Source organism: Tachysurus fulvidraco, chromosome 21 (genome assembly GCF_022655615.1).
Source record: "Tachysurus fulvidraco isolate hzauxx_2018 chromosome 21, HZAU_PFXX_2.0, whole genome shotgun sequence".
Lineage (NCBI taxonomy): Eukaryota > Metazoa > Chordata > Actinopteri > Siluriformes > Bagridae > Tachysurus > Tachysurus fulvidraco.
This window is the reverse complement of record NC_062538.1, coordinates 18,206,096-18,228,019: the sequence shown is the minus strand read 5'-3', so window position 1 is coordinate 18,228,019 and position 21,924 is coordinate 18,206,096. Positions and strand designations below refer to the sequence as shown.

The 21,924-nt window shown below is 41.2% G+C and overlaps 1 protein-coding gene across 1 annotated transcript in view; it reads left to right on the top strand.

Annotated features, from left to right (window-relative positions):
- Positions 1-11,618, top strand: part of LOC113661751 (splicing factor SWAP) — a 95,825-nt gene extending 84,207 nt beyond the window's left edge. The window contains exons 16-18 of the mRNA XM_027176182.2: positions 1,258-1,431; positions 2,175-2,247; positions 11,550-11,618. Of these exons, the coding sequence (XP_027031983.2) occupies positions 1,258-1,431; positions 2,175-2,247; positions 11,550-11,609 (307 nt within the window). The 3' untranslated portion in view covers positions 11,610-11,618. The remainder of the gene's footprint in view (positions 1-1,257; positions 1,432-2,174; positions 2,248-11,549) is intronic.
- The last annotated feature ends 10,306 nt before the right edge of the window (positions 11,619-21,924 follow it).

The following is a 21,924-nucleotide window of genomic DNA, read 5'->3' as shown; positions in this document are numbered from 1 at the left end:
AGCGGGAGAGTCTGTGTGCGAGAGCGGGAGAGTCTGTGTGCGAGAGCGGGAGAGTCTGTGTGCGAGAGCGGGAGAGTTTGGTTTGCGAGAGCGGGAGAGTCTGTGTGCGAGAGCGGGAGAGTCTGTGTGCGAGAGCGGGAGAGTCTGTGTGCGAGAGCGGGAGAGTCTGTGTGCGAGAGCGGGAGAGTCTGTGTGCGAGAGCGGGAGAGTCTGTGTGCGAGGGCGGGAGAGTCTGTGTGCGAGGGCGTGAGAGTCTGTGTGCGAGGGCGTGAGAGTCTGTGTGCGAGGGCGTGAGAGTCTGTGTGCGAGGGCGGGAGAGTCTGTGTGCGAGGGCGGGAGAGTCTGTGTGCGAGAGCGGGAGAGTCTGTGTGCGAGAGCGGGAGAGTCTGTGTGCGAGAGCGGGAGAGTCTGTGTGCGAGAGCGGGAGAGTCTGTGTGCGAGAGCGGGAGAGTCTGTGTGCGAGGGCGGGAGAGTCTGTGTGCGAGGGCGGGAGAGTCTGTGTGCGAGGGCGGGAGAGTCTGTGTGCGAGGGCGTGAGAGTCTGTGTGCGAGGGCGTGAGAGTCTGTGTGCGAGGGCGGGAGAGTCTGTGTGCGAGGGCGTGAGAGTCTGTGTGCGAGGGCGTGAGAGTCTGTGTGCGAGGGCGGGAGAGTTTGGTTTGCGAGAGCGTGAGAGTCCGTGTGCGAGAGCGGGAGAGTCCGTGTGCGAGAGCGGGAGAGTCCGTGTGCGAGGGCGGGAGAGTCCGTGTGCGAGGGCGGGAGAGTCTGTGTGCGAGGGCGGGAGAGTCTGTGTGCGAGGGCGTGAGAGTCTGTGTGCGAGGGCGTGAGAGTCTGTGTGCGAGAGCGGGAGAGTCTGTGTGCGAGAGCGGGAGAGTCTGTGTGCGAGAGCGGGAGAGTCTGTGTGCGAGAGCGGGAGAGTCTGTGTGCGAGAGCGGGAGAGTCTGTGTGCGAGAGCGGGAGAGTCTGTGTGCGAGGGCGGGAGAGTCTGTGTGCGAGGGCGGGAGAGTCTGTGTGCGAGGGCGGGAGAGTTTGTGCGACAGATGCATCTGATTGGCGTCCCACACAGGATGTGTTCACTCCTCACACTCAAGCTTTCTCAGGATCAGCTCCGGATCAGCTGAACCAGATCAAATGGTTACAGATAATAAATGATTGAATTTAAGTGTTGTGACTTCTAAAAAAAATTTAAGTGTTGTTGAATCTAATAGCTTCTGAATTCTGTTTATTTGTTTTCATATAAACCTACATGTGTCTGTCTTAGATCACCTCACGAAAGGAGAAAGAAGAGGTCCTCAAAATCAGTACATCACTCAAGGGGTTCCTGCAATTCACCCACAGCCTCATCAGACAGGAGTAGAGCAATAAGGAAAGTCTCCACCCACACCGCTAGCTCCTCCCCTACATCTAGCCCAACATCTAGCTTAAGGAGCTCCAGGTAAAGTAATCTCATGCTATTGTACTAGCTAGTGAGTGTTAGGGAGTATGCTAGGGGGAGTGTATGAGGTGTATGTCGTGAATTATACATGGCTGTGCTTCTAGAAATCTCTCTTATTTTTTTTTTTTTTCCTCATGACTCACGGCAGTGTCCCACAGTGTTCTTAGTGAATCTCACATTGCCAGCACAACAAAAGAAAAAGTCGCTTTTCTTTTCAAGTTTCCTGCGGTTTTGGCATGATTTGACATCCAGACTAATGACCTGTTGAATGAAACATGAAAGCGTCGACTCGCAGAGTGATTTCCGATTCACAATGTGTTTTTGACACATGCAAGGAAAAAGGAATGAAGTGAACACACTGCGTTTGTTATTGTTGTCCTTTCCCCATTATTGATTGTTTTATTCAAATCACCACAGGGGACATCTGTATATAAAAGTAGTCTGTCAGAATTTCTCAGGTTTCATCAAAAAAAAAAAAGATTTAAACCCGTAGGGTTTCGTGTGCCACACTCGTCTCAGTTCTTCGGAGAATGGATGAATATTTCATAGCATTTCTCTAGTTCTGTATTTTCCTGTCAGAGATCTGGACTTCCTATTTGCCCAAGTCTGTCATCGCAGCATTAAATACGAGTCGGCTTCAACAAATCCTGTAGTAGTCCCTCATACCGATTGCTGACGTATACCTCATTCTTTGTATTTTGCTCTTTATCTGATTTTTTTTTTTTTTTTTTTTTTTTTTACAGGGACGCATCCCAGGAAAAAGACAAGCAGGTGTCGTCGACCATTATTTCTTCAGTTCAGACCAAAATCACTCAGGTATGAGGGCAAAATATGACGAACGTTGCTCACTGTTTATGTGGATGTGCTGTTTCTAGGCAAATATTCAACATCGGGGTGATAACAGAAACCATACGATCTCATCATTGATTATTTTCCCATTACAGCACAGCGATATCTCCCATGTGTTTTATTTCTTTCAGACCAAATCATATGCAACTGCATCTTGAGTGCGAGGCATCATGTGTGTGTGTGAGGCATCATGTGTATGTGTATGTATTTGTAAGCACAAAGAAAAAGAACGTCATTTCAGCAAGCCGATGCCGTGCAGCCGTCACCCTCCACGGCTTTCGGCTGATCTCTGCCCTTATCTCCCGCAAACGGAATGCCTTGTGCATGTTTGGTTATTCCGTTTCTCTTCCCCTGGGCCTATGTTTGGAAATGCGAGGAACGCTCGGGGATGAAAACGCCAGACCCGTGTTACGGTGCAGCGCTTGTTGCTTAGCTGTCAGTTCTTGCACTCACGGTCGTCTGATTGCATGCAGAAAGCAAATCCACACTGCTAAGCACTCTTTTATTGTGGCTGAAGCAATATCCAGTTGGTGATAGAGTTGTAGAGCCTTGGAGCTCTTTGTGATTTCTGTTGGCAGCACAGCGTACCGATGCTGACACCACTGAACCCCGGACTGTACCTAGCTATTAAAACCAACATAGAGCTCCTACTGATAACACAAACAAATATTTGTACAGCCGTGTGTGTGCGTGTGTGTGTGTGTGTGTGTGTGGTGGGGTTTCTACTCCATGAAACTCACCATCACTTTTTCACATTCCATGAAATTGAGTTAAAAACATTTGTAATTTATTCACATGGTTGGAGATCGGGGCAGGGAAGGTGACTGATGAGTCTGTTTAGATGAGGCTAATCATCAAGTGTAAAGGATGACCCAGAATCTTATTAATTTGTCATTAGCACAAGCGAATGAGGGAGACTTCGAGCAAATCTAGTTAAATGAATCGAAGGTGTTTATGGTAGAAATAGCAAGTGAGCGTAAAGATATTTTATAGTTATACTGCCCTGAGAGATGTGTTACATGACGTAACATTTATAAGGAAAAAAAGAAAAGCCAGTTCACTGAAGGGGAAAAGGGTACATGATAGAAAAGACATGATGTTTTTCCCCCTTCAGTCTCATTTACGTCTACTTTATGTTGACTTGGTGAATTAGCTTCGGTGTGTAGGCTTTGGGTGTGTGGGCCAATAGAAACCAAGTGTGTGGTGCTGACGTTTTTTGGTCAGAAAATGAGGAACTACTACTTCGTCATCTTCTTCTTTGTCATCGTCATCTTCTACTTTTCCCTAGTCGTCTTCGTATGCTTTGTCATCACCTTTATCTTCTTCTTCGTCATCCTCTTCTTTGACAACATTGTGTTCTTCTTCTTCGTGTTTTTTGTCGTCGTCTTCTTAGTAGCCACACTGGCTGTTTGCCAGTAAGTTTAAGCAACTTTAAGGAATACTCCATCCTTTTTTAAACTGTATTATTTCTGTACATGTACAGTCTTAACAGTCTATATGTAGGACGTACAGTACAGACCAAAAGTTTGGACACACCTTCTCATTCAAAGAGTTTTCTTTATTTTCATGACTATGAAAATTGTAGATTCACACTGAAGGCATCAAAACTATGAATTAACACATGCGGAATTATATACGTACATAAAAAAGTGTGAAACAACTGAAAATATGTCATATTCTAGGTTCTTCAGAAGCCACCTTTTGCTTTGATTACTGCTTTGCACACGCTTGGCATTTTCTTGATGAGCTTCAAGAGCTAGTCACCTGAAATGGTCTTCCAACAGTCTTGAAGGAGTTCCCAGAGATGCTTAGCACTTGTTGGCCCTTTTGCCTTCACTCTGCGGTCCATCTCACCCCAAACCATCTCGATCAGGGTTCAGGTCCGGTGACTGTGGAGGCCAGGTCATCTGGCGCAGCACCCCATCACTCTCCTTCATGGTCAAATAGCACTTACACAGCCTGGAGGTGTGTTTGGGGTCATTGTCCCGTTGAAAAGGTGGTGTGTCCAAACTTTTGGAAGGTGTGTCCAAATTTTGGTCTGTACTGTATGTCTCAAAGACTTTTTTGGTCAGAACGGATTGATGCACCACAACATGACTGCATCTGTTACGGTACACTGACACACGTGGTACATGGCTCGGTCAACAGGAGGCAGCTTTAGGAAGGCCTCTAGATGTCAGGCCATGATAGAAGCTTTCTAAGCCAGCACTTTAACTGTACAAGCTCTCTGTGAGCCACGCTTCTGCACAGCTGATATGTTTGCATCTGTCGGATCACGGTACAAAATACATTTCACCTAATATCAAACTCCATTTATAAACAAGCCGGGGGACGAACAAGTAATGCATATCTTTTGCGTTTCCGTTTTCTGAAGGATGCCAAAACTGTGTGCGGTCAAAAGAACATAGTCTAAAGGTCTTAAGATAAGCTACAAAGCTATTTTTTTATCAAGGCCACTAAGGCATTTCAGTCCTAGTTACCGAAGCTCTAATTGTGTCCTTTTATAAAGGTTTACTTTTTTCCCAGCAGCTTTCAGTTCTTTTTTTTTTTTTGGGGGGGGGGGGGGGGGTTGTGTAATTGACAGAGACAAAATCACAGACGAACTCCTGAAGGTGGTCGAGAAAATGCTTTTTACACATAAATACCATCACTGTGATTATGTGGTGGTTTCTTCTTATTTTACAGAACAACGTGTTAAAGTGGCCGTATGCGATAATCTTACATGCACTACATCTGAGGTGGTTAGAGGTCATGAAAAACGGAGGAATATTTCTTTAATAGAATAACAGATGACACTAGAGAGTGGTGTAATGTGACCAAACTGTAACTACATTATTTGTTCTGTAAAAATAGAAATAAATCAACTTAATTTTGTTATATAATTTTATATTGTCTATGTACTATATAAAGCTACACCTAGTCACTCGGTACCCCATAATGACAAAGTGAACACTTTTAGAAATGTCTGACAAATGTATCACATTACATTTACATTTCCACCCTTATCCAGAGCCTTTTTACACCTGGTCACTTCATGTGTTTTCTCTGATCCGATAGCTATCTGCTTTGTTAAAACTGTTCCGTTTACATTAGGCCACATAAATGCGTCTCAGCGAATCGGATCTTTCTACTCCCGCCCAAAATGCAAATATATTTTACCTCATTTCCGGGGTAATTGAAATGGAACACGCTTTGGTGTATGCGGTTTTCAGAGTGCAATCAAAAAGAAGACGAAAAAACTTGTCACGACGGTTAAGCTACAAAAAAAAACAACCCTGCGTGTCATCCATGTTATTTGTTTCTGGCGCGATGCACGACTCGTGAGTCAGTTGTGAGTGACGTACTTCCGTTTGGGAGGAGTGCAGCACTGACGTATGTGGCTTGAACAACCACATTTGAACAACCATGCGTCCCAGACCACCTCCTGAAGTGGTTTGAACGATCGGATTTATATCGTCTCGAAAACGTTCCGGAGGGCATTTAGACCCGGTCTTTTTACAATCGGATAGCTATCTGATCACAGAAAATGCATGAAGTGACCAGGTGCAAAAGTCCTCACATTTTATACAACTGAGCAATTGAGGCTAAAGGGCCTTCCTCCAAGGGCCTGACAGTGTCAGCTTGGTGGACCTGGGATTTGAACTTATGAACTGAGCTTTTGTTCAGTAGTCTAACACCTTAACCACTAGGCTACTACATGCCCACATTACAATACACACACACGCATTCACACCCTTTACTCAGTACTTAGTTCTGTAAAACGTCATCATTTCTATAGGTGTGTGTGCATGCATATATATTTGCCTGCCAGATTACGGTACAATCCCTGTGAATCAATTGTTACTATAGAAACGATGAGTGCTCATTTCTGCATTATTTTTTAATATCCAGCCATTGAAATATTTATGTTGTGCAGCACTCATGAGAGTAGATGAGTGTGAAAAAAGTGCCCGTGCCATCTGAGTGTTTCCAGAGCATTTACATGGACGTTGTCCTCTTTCTCTTACACACAACATACAGTACATTTCAACAAGAAGTAATTAGGACAGGGTTGTAAACACAAGCCAGCGTCTGGAGTCCTGATAGATTTAAGCTCTTTTGGGAAGTGGGTTAATACATATCCCAAAAAAAACCCAGAATAAGTGTGAATAGACGCTGTTAGGAGGAAAGTGGGCAATATTTTGTCGACTGCTTATTATCCTAACCCTGTTTGCACCTGGTGATTGAAACTAGCTAGCGCATAACGCGATACACAAAATTTGCCTTGTGGAAAGAGACTAAAGCTGCACCCCTGCGGAATCCTGTGGAATATTTGAGAAGAACAAATGAATTTCCATCAGCTCAATAAATATAAAATAGGCTGGAACCGTCATCATTCATGGATGAGGACGTGAAGCGAACTGTGTGAGAACTCTTTCTTTCCAACAGCTGCAGCATCCATGTGCGGAACAGATTTTTTTTTTTTCTTCATTTCCTGTGACCATTTCGAGCTCTGCAAACCACGCAGCTGTGTTTATTTGACGAACTCTGATGACTGTGAAGATCTTGTCGCAATCTGGTTAGTGGTAATGATTCACTGTATCCCGTGAAGCGCTGTATCTCAAGTTTAGCCAGGGATCTATGAGCTGTACAACAACGCTCGTAGGCTGTGAGCTCACCGATGCAATGCAGGATGCTATTCCTTTTCTATTTGTTTTACATCACGTCTCACCACCGATATCTCGCCCTTTTCTAATTATTTGCCAATTAATCCGCAAAAATAAGCAGTGGCCAGAGTACACCTGTTCTCCTAAATTGCATATGGAGCAGGTAGGATGAATGTCGGATGATTATCGTGCTCTCGGACGTGTAACGAGGCGTAATTAAAGCAATGGAAGGAAGACCAAAGAGCTATGAACGGATAACTTTGTCCTGTATTAAGCCAGGAAAGTTTATCCAAAATTAGGAAGTCTTTTGCATGTCGCTGTGACCGAATTGTGATCCGACCTGAATCTAATATGCTTTGATGTTTTGTTATTTTATTTTAAGAAAACATCAATATATTTTACCCAAACAACAAGGAAATGTTTTTTATTGCGTCTGCGCTTTGTTTTTCTGACTGGAAATATCAGCACTCAAAATGTCCACAGTGCTCCTGAGCAGTCAGATCATCATCAGTATAAAGAGGAGCAACTTAGGGCCTTTTTACACCTGGTCACTACATGTGTTTTCTCTGATCCGATAGCTATCTGATTTGTTAAAACTGTTCCATTTACTCTACATTAGGCCACATAAATGCGTCTCCGCGAATCGGATATCAATCTGATCTTTCTACTCCCGCCCAATATGCTAATATATTTTACCTCATTTCCGGGGTAATTGAAATGGAACACGCTTTGGTTTATGCGGTTGCTACAAAAAACAGCATTTACCGTTTGCTGCATTTTCGCTGGCGGTAGCAGTGCATTTTAAGACCCAACGAAACGCCTGGGTGAAAGATCAGAGCCAGCGCTGGTGGGAAAAGATATTTGTTTCTGGCGCGATGCACGACTCGCGAGTCACCTGAGAGTGACGTACTTCCGTTTAGGAGGAGTATAGCGCTGACGTATGTGGCTTGAACAACCACGTTCATTTACACCTGTACAGTTTCATCTGAAATGCGTCCCAGACCACCTCCTGTAGGGGTTTGAGCGATCGGATTTATATCCGTCTCGAAAACGTTTCGGAGGGCATTTACACCTGGTCTTTTTACGATCGGATAGCTATCTGATCACAGAAAACGCATGAAGTGACCAGGTGTAAAAACCCCTTTACACAGAGTCCAAGACAAAATTTTCAAACGTTTTTACACAATCAGAAATCAGTCAAGCAAAGAGATTACCATAGCTGTGTCCCTACACAATAAGCACATCATCAATCGAATTTATTTTGTCAACACGCTCGGGTGATGAGGCAGATGTGAAAGCTTCTCTAAGTAGACACGGACATTCCAGGCAAATGTGTTCATTGGAATGAAATCTTTAAATGCGATTCTCTCGCTTTTTCACTTTTGGAGGTGAGCAGATTTTAATTTGCGTTTAAATACACTTAAAACTTTTTCCTTCTTCCTTTTTTTTTTTCCATTTGTGTAAAGCAGGCAAGCAGCGTCTTCTGTTTTAGTCCTGTTTATTCATCTGTTATGTCTTTTAACGCTTTTGTTGTACTCTCTCTTTTTCACTTAATTTTCAGTTGGAATGGCAGGGTCTGTCTTTTAAACGCTCGGTATAAATAAAGCTGACTTTAATTGACACAAAAATGCGAGAAGGGCAGAAGAGTAGCTCTTTCACAATGCCTGCTTCTGCACTTATTGTTTTTTTGTTGTTGTTGTCGTTGTCGTTTTTTTCCGTCTTCGCTTGTGAGCATTTTCTACTGTTGGGCTGAGTTTTATTCAGCACTTGGACTTCCATCCCCCACAGCGCTCTATTTATCCGCCTCCACACCAGCGTTCAGCGCGAGTGTGCTGACGAGCATCTTTGCATTCGATCACTGGTTGGTTTGTTTTATGATTATTTCTCCTTGTGGGTGGAGGGTATTGGAATTTCTGGATCGATATCTCACTCAGCCAGACCAGGCACTGCGAGGCAATACAAGGCGAGGCGTGGTGAGGCGAGGCTAGGGCCGGGGCGATAGTTCTTCTTAGCTCGCCTTCTACAAAAACGCCTTCTGCTCCAAGAGATTGAATATCTTCACGTCGCGATGCGAACTCTCCAGGTTGGGCTGCTTTCAAACCAGGAACTGCACGACTGAGCGGTTCAGTGAAAAGGTGCTGAAGGCGGCTCACTCATAAATAGGCACGGAGCATTAAGGTGTCACTGGTGAAACATTAGCTTTATCAGATTGCAAGTGGAAGCTGCTTGCGCGTCTCTCCAATCACCGCACATCATCACTGAAGCAGCAGCTGACATTCAAGTACACCGCGTCTCCTGCTCCCGTATCATGTAATGACGATCATGCTATGCCAGCACGTCGACGTGTGATGTGTCCTCAGATGAACCGCTTCCCATTGCACAAATTAATGTATAAATGTATAGGCAGACAGGAAAATGCATATTGTTTAGTAAGGCCAATTCTAAACTCCAGTAGTCTCAGGCAGGCTTGGATACGCTGAGAGTCTCAGAGACCGGGTCAGCTACACAGGCATGTCCTGAATATAAGGATATAATATACAGTATATAAGGACGAGATTACTGAACACACCGTACACACACACTCCACACTCTTAGAGTATTTGAAAATTTCTTGCGCGCATTTATTTATTTGTTTGTTTGTTTGTTTGTTTAATTCGATTTATTTATTTCTTTTTCTTTCTTTCGTCTGCTCCCTGTTCGGGGTCACAACAGCAGATTACGTGGTCCGCATATTAGATTTGGCACAGGTTTTTACGCCATATATATACGTGTATGCGTGTGTGTTATATTTATATATTTATAAGAACATCATAGGTATATATTTCTATCACTGTTAATGTTAACAATCTGTTTTTGCTGTGAATTATCGTACATCGAGCAGCAGAAAATGATTACTGAAGTAAGATGGCCGAACTCATTCCTGATTTCTACATCGCTTGTTGTTATTTTGAAAAAGAGGTCTCCTCCTTTGGCATATTATCGAGTGATTTAACGGGAGTTTATTGCAACGTACTCCAGAGTTATAATACAGAACTGTTACACAAACATATGTAAAAGGTTCCCAGTCAATATTTGTGATATAGAATGATAGTCAGTTGGTATTTTCTGTCTCACCCACTGCTTTTCCTTCAGCAAACTTCTGCCAGTTGTAAACATCACTTTGTTTATGCTGCATCAACCCAACAAACGCAGCCAAAAAGGGTCCCATTAGATAAATAATATCAGTTAGCATAAAGATGTTTTAATTGCTAGCTAAGTGTGCTTTCCTCAGTCAGTAAACGTGATGCTTTTTAAGTTGTTGGTCTCATAATATATCAAAACAGACCTATACCTAATACACCCAGTTTATAAAGCTCTAAATGGCAAGTGTTAAACGATTCGTCATGTTCTCGCACTTACAAGGGTACTGTAGAGATGACAGCTAATAATTCGCTACTTGTTAAAAGCGGAAAATTCAGCAAAGTTTTGAACGACTCGCCGATTGTTTTCGGCTACAGATGTAAAAGCGAACAGCGATCGGTTTCACAGACGAGGAGATTTGTGCATGTAGAAATGCTGTGACTGACATTTACCTCAGGAAACGAGACTAGACACTAATGGACTGGGAGTGAAATATTAGTGGAATTTTCTGCTTTTTTACTTTTAGGGTAAACTAGAATTTCAAACACTAGGCCTTTACTCGTGATCGTCTCTGTTTTAGATGGATCTCATATTTTACTTCAGGAAAGCCTACAGTTTATTGTAGAAAATAAATTTCCTGAGGTGAAGACCTTTCCCATAAGGACACACCTATTGCAGAATATACACACATTTACAGATAAACATTGCACTCGTGGTGTGTGTGAGTGTGTGTGTGTGTGAGAGAGAAAAAAATTAGGCAAAAATTCTTGCTGTGTCCTTGTGTGCATACGTGTGTGTGTGTGTGTGTGTGTGTGTGTGTGTGTGTGTGAGTGTGAGTGTGAGTGTGTGTGTGTGTGTGAGTGTGAGAGAGAGAGAGAGAGAGAGAGAGAGATACTACTTCTTCCAGCACAGCGATTCTTGCGTGTTAATAAATAACATCTCAATGACACTTATTTAAACGAACAAGTTCAAAGCCCTGACACTGGAGACTTCTTCCATTTATGCATTATAAACAGAAAACCTCTGTACCACCAATTTCCAGGGTGTGCTATTTATCATCCTACAAACTCTTCAGTATGTCGTTACTGTAGAAACGAGCGTATTTATAACAACTGCATTAATATAGTGAGAGCTCATTGACCTCAAGGTTCAACATGTGTGTTCTGACTCGCTTGTCTGCTCACTGCGCATGTAACGAGTTTGAGTTAACCAAAGCCTTCGTGTCAACTTTAACCAGTCCTCTGTTCTTAACGTTTTTTGTTTTTCTCACCATTCTGTGTAAAGATTGCTGTATGTGAAAATCCAATGAGATCAGCAGTTTTTCAAATGCTTACATGTGGCATCAATCAACATTATCCCTATTGTGATGATCTGTTGCACATTCTACAAAAAAAAATGCTAATTTATGATTTGCTTTTGCTTTTATTTTGTTTTGTTATTTTTCTATTAAGTTACATTTTTACTGATAATTTCTGAATTTCTTTTTTTCTCCCCACAATCCAGGACCTCATGGCAAAAGTACGAGCAATGCTGGCCAAAGGCCTGCAGCCCAACCCATCCTGAGAGGTGTGGGAAAAAGGGGCGGAGCGTCTACCGATCCAGCCGCGAACGTCACCTGCATCAGCACCGTTCAGGACTGCAGTGCAGGATGCCGGGCTGTACCGATGCGCTTTTATCCCTTTACACATACTCTTCATGGATCTTATGTCACCAAGCATCAGTGGTGAATTCCTTTAATGTAAAAGAGCTCAAAGATTGTGATGAGCCAGGCAGCATGCAGGATTTATTGATTCTGTGGGCTTGAACTTTTCCCATGTTGTTTCTTTTTCTTCTTCTTTATTATATATATATATATATATATATATATATATATATATATATATATATATATATATATATATATATATATATATATAAAATTTCTTTTTTTTTTTTTTTTATTTTTTTTTTTTTTTTTTTTGCAGGAGATGCTATTGTACAAGAAAATATCAACGACAGAAAAATTAACACGTTTATTTTACAAGAACAAATTAGACTAAATTGATAACAGAAACACATCATCTTGTGTGATTAGGCTTCCCACCGGGCAGTGTTAAATCCTTCTGTGAAGGATTATGATATTTTCTGTTTTTCTCTCTCTCTCTCTCTCTCTCTTCTCTTTTTTTTCCCCAGGCCAGGTTCATTTTCTAAAGCCTTTGGCTGCTCGAGATTGTGTGGTTTTCTTTTAACTAATGTGGCCTTCATGCTGTAAGTTTGTACAGGCTTTTCTTTTCATCTGCTTTGTAAAACTGGACAGTCAATAAAATTAGAGTCAAAAACACACGTCTCGCTGTGTCTGTCTGTGTGTGTCTGTCTGTGTGTGTGTGTGTCTGTCTCTCTGTGTGTGTCTGTCTGTGTGTGTCTGTCTGTGTGTGTCTGTCTGTGTGTGTCTGTCTGTGTTTGTCTGTGTGTGTGTGTCTGTGTGTGTGTGTCCGTCTGTGTGTGTCCGTCTGTGTGTGTCTGTCTGTGTGTCTGTGTGTGTGTGTGTGTGTGTGTCTGTGTGTGTGTGTGTGTGTGTGTGTGTGTGTCTTGCAAGATCCAGGATAAGATGCCATATACCAGAATAACTAATCATCAGTATTCCACATGGACTGATTCTGTCCCTTAAACAATACGCCGATTAGTGTAACTGGATTTAGGAGTTTGCGATAACCGTGTTGCTGTTTTGCCTGGAAAAAAGATCTATATCACGACTTGATATCATGATCAGCGAGACAATGAGAGTGTACAAGAGATTTTTTTTTCCTTCTTGTTTTGTCTATTATGTGGAAACAGGATATGAAATAACATTCGTGCAAGATTTGGTGCCTCCGTTTCAGATAAATTTTTCAAAAGACGAGCACAAAACCAAAAAAACGTTGCGTTCGAAATAATTCAAGGGCTTTATTTCAGAATAATCCATTTTTGCATAAGCATTCACTGCTCATAAACTTTTTGTTATATGATGACCTGGAACTGAATTGTAATGAATTGCCATCTATACGATATGTTGGTGTCCTATGGTGGTTTTACTGTAGAGTTTCATTTTGTGTAGATGACATAGACATTTAATCCTAAATAAGACATGTATAATGCACAATTTGGTGATCGTATATAATCTGATCCGAGCGTGTTTCTGTTAAATAAACCAGATCCTGAGTAGGTGAATGGACAGACTTCACAGTCTAACAGCTTTAAAGAACAAAAAAAAAATAATCCAGGCTCATGTCAAATGTCTACACTCTAATCCAGATAATCCGTGTACGAAGAATAGGGCAAGGATGGCGCTTCTGTCCTTGAAAACATGTTTTGTGTTTCCTGCACCTATACAACTGGTTTCTGTGTGACTAATATTCCCCGTATGTGTGTGTGTGTCATCAGAACATACTAAAATTACATTATCCAGCTATGAGTATAAAAGAACAAAGATGTAAAAGGAGAAAATTTGTTAAACGATAAATAATAGCGCCAAGTTTGTGCTTGTGTTGCATCTGGTTTGAGTTTGCATAGAAAATGACGAGTGCAACCATCTGTGGATGGGAATCGTAAAAGGAAAGCGGAAGTCCCTGCGTTCTGAGAGTGAAGAATGGCCTTCCACGTTCCCTCATCAATCACTAGTCTCTTAGTACACAGGAGACACAGTTTGCATCTTCCAGTGCTTTCAGATGTTTGAAAAGCTGCCTTCATGTGTACCAGAGGGAGTCTGGGTTAAACATCACCTTCCCATGTTAGATGGTTGGGAGAGAAAGAGGGCACTTTCATTAAATCTCCTGACAGATTGGACCTGCATGCAGTGCTTTGTTGTGTCTAACATACTTGACCCTTGAGATTCAGACTTCCCAGGAGCCCTATACTGCCCAAATGTGATCTGCGCTTTGCTAAAGGCTTTACTCGGTTCTGTTATTGGCCGAGCAAATTCGATGAAAAAAAAAGAAATAACTACTTCTTGGAGAAAGTCACTGTGCCTAAAGCGAACAAAGTCCATCTGGTTCACTAAACTGTACAATGGTGCTTAAAGGCATTTCCTTAATCAGAGGTTAACGATTTGTTTACGCAAACTCTTTAGCTTGCACATTGCCAATATTCAATTACACAAAGAGATGCATCTCGTCTGCGATTCCAACCACAGCTGATGAATGAATCTTTAATCGTGCTTTAACATCTGAATGTCACGTCCTCGTGCCGCATCCGTTCTGAATTCTGGAGATGAAATTGCCAAGTTTATGATGTGTATCGATTTCATTTAAATATAAAAGTTCATCTTAATTAAATAAGTGTGTTTAATTCTACTCTTTTATATGAGCAGCTTGGATGGAGGCGTAGAAAGTTGTTTATATTTTTAATACAAAAGACTGGAGCGTCAGTTTCTCATTGTTATTACTTTTTCATTACTTTCTCTACTCTTACCTGGAGGGTTTCGTAAACCAGGGACCCCTTTAGCTGTACAGATTTATTTCATGAACAGATTGGGCATGTTGGTAAATGTGCACAATATTATTTCAGCTTTATTTTGGAACAGTCACTTTTGGGCTGGTGGTGGTGGTTGTTTTTGGTTGTTGTGGTTGTTGGTTATTGTGGTGGTTGTTGTGATTGTTGTTGAGGTGGTGGTTGTGGTGCTGGTTATTGTTGTGGTTGTTGGTTATTGTTGTGGTTGTTGGTTATTGTTGTGGTTGATGGTTGTTGTGGTGGTGGTTATTGTTGTGGTTGATGGTTGTTGTGGTGGTGGTTATTGTTGTGGTTGATGGTTGTTGTGGTGGTGGTTATTGTTGTGGTGGTGGTTATTGTTGTGGTTGATGGTTGTTGTGGTGGTGGTTATTGTTGTGGTTGTTGGTTATTGTTGTGGTTGATGGTTGTTGTGGTGGTGGTAATTGTTGTGGTTGTTGGTTATTGTTGTGGTGGTTGTTGTTGTGGTTGATGGTTGTTGTGGTTACTGGTTATTGTTGTGGTGGTGGTTATTGTTGTGGTTGTTGGTTATTGTTGTGGTGGTGGTTATTGTTGTGGTCGTTGGTTATTGTTGTGGTGGTTGTTGTGGTTGCTGATTATTGTTGTTGTTGTGGTGGTGGTGGTTATTGTTGTGGTGGTGGTGGTTATTGTTGTGGTGGTGGTGGTTATTGTGGTGGTGGTGGTGGTTATTGTTGTGGTGGTGGTGGTTGTGGTGGTGGTTTTTGTTTGTTGATGTTGGTGATTGTTGTTGTTTTTCCACTGCTGTAATGTTTCACTGACCCTGTCTGTCCTTCACAGACCCCACTTAGTAATACTTTAAAAATCCTTGAGTAGATTTTAAACTCAGACATGCGAGTGCTTGTTGAGGCATTTTTTTGAAAACCTGTACCGCAAAATGTTTTCCTCTAATCGCTTAAATTAATCGCTAATGATATAAAAAGGACAATGATTGCTTTAGCAAGAACAAACAGATTTGGACTGGTAAATAGATTTTACCCTGATGGAAGATTTTTTTGCAGCATGCTGGTCACAAATAATTTAATGGATTATTTTATGGGAATTCTTAATTAGCAAAATGGATAAAAGGCTTTTCTTTGGATTGAAGCAGATGGGCTCTAGAAGACTATTCAGCCATTTGTGAATCATCTTTTCCCTGCCGATCATGAAAAGAGTCCTCCATATGGAGAACAAGGATTATTCATGTTTGGTTTGGAATGGCTGTAATGGCCAAGAAACGTACCTTGAGGATGCACTATATCAAAGCTATTCACTCAAATAAATGGCCCTCTTAACTTCAGCAATAATGAAATTTTACTCGGTTGCCCACTTCATTGCTTCATGCTGGTAAGATCTTGCTTCTTATGTCTACTCAGGATGAAGCCGAATATGAACCATCCATATTTATCATATAACGTTTTCTAAATGAATATGAATACAGATGCATTATTTGTTTTAGTTTGTATCTTATTCCAGGAAGCCATTGTATATCAGTATAAAACAAATCACGAGTACAATGTCTTTACTTTCATCCGGAGCTTGAAGCACATGAGTATGAATTTCACAAACACTGTCTGTACTGTCACTACACTGTCTTACACTGTCTGTACTGTCACTACACTGTCTTACACTGTCTGTACTGTCACTACACTGTCCTACACTGTCTGTACTGTCACTACACTGTCTTACACTGTCTGTACTGTCACTACACTGTCCTACACTGTCTGTACTGTCACTACACTGTCTGTACTGTCACTACACTGTCTTACACTGTCTGTACTGTCACTACACTGTCTGTACTGTCAGTACACTGTCTTACACTGTCTGTACTGTCACTACACTGTCTGTACTGTCACTACACTGTCTGTACTGTCAGTACACTGTCTTACACTGTCTGTACTGTCACTACACTGTCTGTACTGTCACTACACTGTCTGTACTGTCACTACACTGTCTTACACTGTCTGTACTGTCGGTCCACTGTCCTACACTGTTTGTACTGTCACTACACTGTCTGTACTGTCACTACACTGTCTGTACTGTCAGTACACTGTCTTACACTGTCTGTACTGTCGGTCCACTGTCCTACACTGTCTGTACTGTCACTACACTGTCCTACACTGTCTGTACTGTCACTACACTGTCTGTACTGTCAGTACACTGTCTTACACTGTCTGTACTGTCACTACACTGTCTGTACTGTCAGTACACTGTCTGTACTGTCACTACACTGTCTGTACTGTCAGTACACTGTCTTACACTGTCTGTACTGTCTGTCCACTGTCCTACACTGTTTGTACTGTCACTACACTGTCTGTACTGTCAGTACACTGTCTGTACTGTCACTACACTGTCTGTACTGTCAGTACACTGTCTGTACTGTCACTACACTGTCTGTACTGTCAGTACACTGTCTTACACTGTCTGTACTGTCGGTCCACTGTCCTACACTGTTTGTACTGTCACTACACTGTCTGTACTGTCAGTACACTGTCTTACACTGTCTGTACTGTTGGTCCACTGTCCAACACTGTCTGTACTGTCAGTACACTGTCTGTACTGTCAGTACACTGTCTTACACTGTCTGTACTGTCGGTCCACTGTCTGTACTGTCAGTACACTGTCTTACACTGTCTGTACTGTCACTACACTGTCTTACACTGTCTGTACTGTCACTACACTGTTTGTACTGTCAGTACACTGTCTTACACTGTCTGTACTGTCACTACACTTTCTTACACTGTCTGTACTGTCGGGATTTTCCCTTTGTTTACCTCAGCCAATGTTTATAGAAAATTGAATTGGCTTTTTTTATCAGTAATTTCACTCTGGTCGTGACCCTGGCAACCTTGTTGGTGGACAAATGCTAAAATCATTAATATGATACAAAATGGAAGCAGACTATTAGGTTTTTTTTTTCATAACTATCATAAGTGGCTTGCTCTTGCAGCCCCGCATTATTGAGGCCTGATATAAAACCGTATTTCTGCAATATTTTCTGTGCAAACAAAAAAATATATATATATATAATATAATATATATAATTTTATTTCAAAAGCCAACGCAGACCGTGGGCACAGATATTTTGTACTGTATGTTGAGAGGAAAAAAAAAAACAACAAGAGTTATGTCCTATGTGCATATACACCTCATGTGAAGACAAGTATCCACTGATGATCCACAATGTTGACACAATTGTTATGTTATGTGACAAAGAACCCTCAGAAGACCTCTAAGTGGTTTAAATGTAGCACACATTTGCTCTCTGTTGTGGTTTGTCTTCATCCTTTACATATTCTTACAGCTTAAGGACCTGAACTAGATAATATACAGCAAAACGGCAGCACCGCGGGCTTCGATTCTGCCATCGATTCAAGAGAAAATAATAGAGCTCGAAATGTGGCATAGAAAACCGTCTCCTGATGTGGTTCTTAGAGGCAGATTTTTTCTGACTGCTTTAAATTCTGGCCAAACCACTTCAGGCGTTTAAAGTTCCCACTAGGGAGGGGAATCTCACCCAGAACTGGTGCTGGTTTTAGGCTTATAAACTCTACTGACTTCTATTATGTAATAATATTTGCGTAGTTGTCTGTGATCATTCAAAATAGCAAAGCATGGAGTAGATTATGGTTTAACTGCCTCACTTTTTCCCTCATTGCCATGCTTCAATTTGGCATTTTTTGGGCACTTAGTAAATCATTTTCTTCTGTTTCTAAATGACAACATTTGGTTTGTGTAGATTTTCAAGGTGCCTTGAATTAAAAAATGAAGCCCACCCAGGAAATAAGCCTTTTTATTTCCTATCCAGCAATACAACAAAGTAGCCACAAAATAACAACCTACTGATTTATGTTTCACATTTGGTAAATGAATTACTGATAAATTACTAGATCGAATGTGTTTACCCATCACTGCTCCACATCTGGAACAAATTTAGAGTGATGTGACTGTCGGCTTACTTATTGGGAGATCATTCTTTTTTTCGTTCATCTGAAGTAAAAGCTGGTCAGATTGCAGTGGATCTGGATCCCTACCCCATAACACTGAGCACAAGGTAGGAATACATCCTGAAGGTGTGGATGCCAGTCATTCCAAGAACAATCGGATTTTGTAAGATGATACATGAATAGCAGCTTGAAAAAATCCGATGTCTGTATTAACTGCCTTGACAGAAGTACGGCTTCCCAGATTGGGAAATTTCATTCAATAGAGGTTAGGGGTTTGATCTTCACTTGCGTGTTCTCCCTGTGTTTAGAGGTTTTTTTCCAGGTGCTCTGGTTTCCCTCGGCTGATTAGCATTTCTAATCTATAATGATCTATAATGTCTGAATGAGGGTGTGTGATTGTGGCACCCCATCAAGAGTGTGCACTGCCATCTGCGCTGTGAGTCCCCTGGGATAGGGTCCAGGTCTATGTGACCCTGTGTTGGATATGTGGTTCAGAAAATGGCTGTCTTGCTGCCTGGGTGTTGAATCCTGAGCTTGTGTTGTAGTCTATGTTGAGTTTCAAATGTTCTCCCTATGTCAGGTTTCCTCCTACCTCCATGAACTGGCTAGATTACATGCGATGGGTATGAATGAGTGTTGCCCTATGAAGGACCTACCATCTATCCCAGACAGAGTGTATTAGCGTCTTACACTCTGGGTTCCTTTGTGTTTCCCCAACCAGGATAAAGCAAGTTTCAAACCATAAGCTACTTTACTCAAATACATGCAATTCTGTCTGGCTGATTTTAGAACATCAAGAAGAGTCAGAGAAAGAATATTTTATCTAAATGTTCTAAAAGGGTTCTTCGGTGACCATTTGCAAGTATAATTTGGAATGGGATGTTGTTTAAGAAACTGGTGAGATGTTTAATGGCGCTTATCTAAAGCTTCATTCCTCCTTTCTTATCTCTACCATACACTCCGCAGTGACTCTGGTGTAATGGCCCTGTCAGACCGATATGACTAGACTTGCAGAAATAAACAAAGGAATTTTAAAAAAAAAGGCTTACGTCTTACACGATCAGAGACATGAAGTGAGTGCACCAGCTTATCTCTGAGGACCGTTTGGCTTATAAAAGATAGAGTCAATACGACTGACTTCATCACTTCCGTACAAATCTGGTAGGCTCTGGATTGTAACAGCTAAAAGATTTTAATTTCCAGCGCTAGATGAAGTTTTCCTGAAGCAGTATTTCTGGTTAGTTTATTCTCCTTTCCTCGTTTTATTTACCATCACTCAATTTGTCATCGATCGAAAAAAAAATTTTCTCTGTGCTTATTACACTGAAAATAGAGCTGTTTTCTGATTGCTACAAAAAAATGGACGTTGATTGGAAGATAGAGAGATCCAGCAGTGAAACAGGCTCACTCCCTTGTCTCACTTTAACGCGACCCTGCTGACACTCTGACGACGCTTGAGGCAAAACCTGGTAGCTCTTGTTACGTCCCCGCTTGTCAGATATCACACAGGGACCAGTCAGGACTTGAAGGTTAATGATGGCCACCAGCACTGTGCTCCACTTTCAGGTGAAGACTGAAAACAATCGTTTGACATGTCTCTCACATCCCCATCCTCATCCCTTCTGTGCTCATAAAGTCATCAGATGGTATTAAATTTTGGCTCACAGATGAATGAAGGTGAAATAAAAGAAGAGAAGAAACAATGGGTCTGGAAGAAACATCATCTAAACAGTTATACTGTAAAGAAAAAGTTTGCACGTTTTTATTTTTATTTCATCTTTAATACTAAAGAACGCTCTTTTATTTCTCCTTTGCTTGGTTTTCATCATTTGATATTCATGTTGTGGCTAAAGTTTATGAATGATCTTGAATGGCCTGGAGGTTTATCAGCAATTACTTGGTTGCTAGTAAGAAAGTTTAAAATATTAGCATGTGATCTAGTGCTAATATCCAGGTGCTGCAAATTTATATGATGTTTCTGTGGTTATATGGATCATATTTTTTATTCCAGAGTACACAAAGAACATGTACTTCCAGTATCCTCTGTTCATACTTCATACTGATTAGGACTGCATTAGGTATTTTATTCATTCGTAAATTTTTACGTTTTAGTCTTTGTGTGGTAAAACAGACATAAAACAACAAGAGGGATTTTTTAAAGTCATTTTTCGTGGACAAAAAGAATTTATCTTCTGGTTTAGTCTCAATAAAAACAAATCACTAAAAAGATATCCTTGTTGTTCATTTTAAAATAAAAACATGAATAATTGCGACTTCCACAGAATTAAATACAGAGTAAGAATTTTTTAATTTGGTATTACGCCCATGTGACAATCAGCACACAAATACTTCCAGGGACATGCACAAATCACACATTTATTACTAATTATTAAGAGTCCAATCGCATCTTGTGGTTTAAAAAAAAAATGAAATAAACAATAGAAATAGCCTCGAATAAACGAATGAGTAAATAATGTACTGTATATGATGCCTGTCTGCAGAATGGTGTGTCTGTTTTCACACACAGGAGTTTTTTTCTTCCATCACTAAGACAACTGTGTGCAATCTGTCACTGTCTTCACTTCACCTTAGTCACAGAGAAGAGCGTCTGACCCTCGGAGCCTTTTCGGGTTAGCAATAACAGCCTCCATTTACCACGCAGGGCAGTGGGGAAAAATGAAGGAGGGGTTCAGAGGAGCTCAGCTGTGAACGATGGATGTAATAATTGCAGAATCTAACCTCTGCATGCAAGTCCCTCTGAGGATCTGTCTCTCAGCATAATGCAATCGCAGGAAACAAATGCATTTGTTTATGCTAGAGCATCACCTCAGCATAACTGCTGCGAGATAAACCAGTTTCGATATACAAGGTTGTGACCTAATCATCACAAATCTTCTAGTTGCTTTAAGCTGCACTGCCCTTAAAATGATAAAGAAGCAAAAGGGAATGAACAAGGAGCAGTAAACTTGTAATATTAGTTGTGTTACAGTAGGAATAAAACACGACGATGCATCCGTGTCAGTGTGGTGTGATGATACCCAACACAAAGCAGAGTTAATGTTAGCACTCCATGTTGATTGTTTTCCAATTACACCACATCCTGGAGTGATTTATTCCTTTTATACCAAAGCTGGTCCTTTTTTTATCTACTTACATTTATAGTTAATGCCTAACATCCATAAGCAATTATACATAAAAACATAATAACATCTATAAAAAGTTGTTCTCTCAGCAGCCTCTCGTTTGTTTTCATATTGTCCTGAAGCTAGTTTCCAGCTTTGCCTCTGATTAGAGACACAGAAAGCTTCTCAATATCGATGGAGAATGATGATCTAGAAAATGTAGATAGATAGATAGATAGATAGATAGATAGATAGATAGATAGATAGATAGATAGATAGATAGATAGATACATACATACATACATACATACATACATACATACATACGTACATACTGTGGATAGATAGATG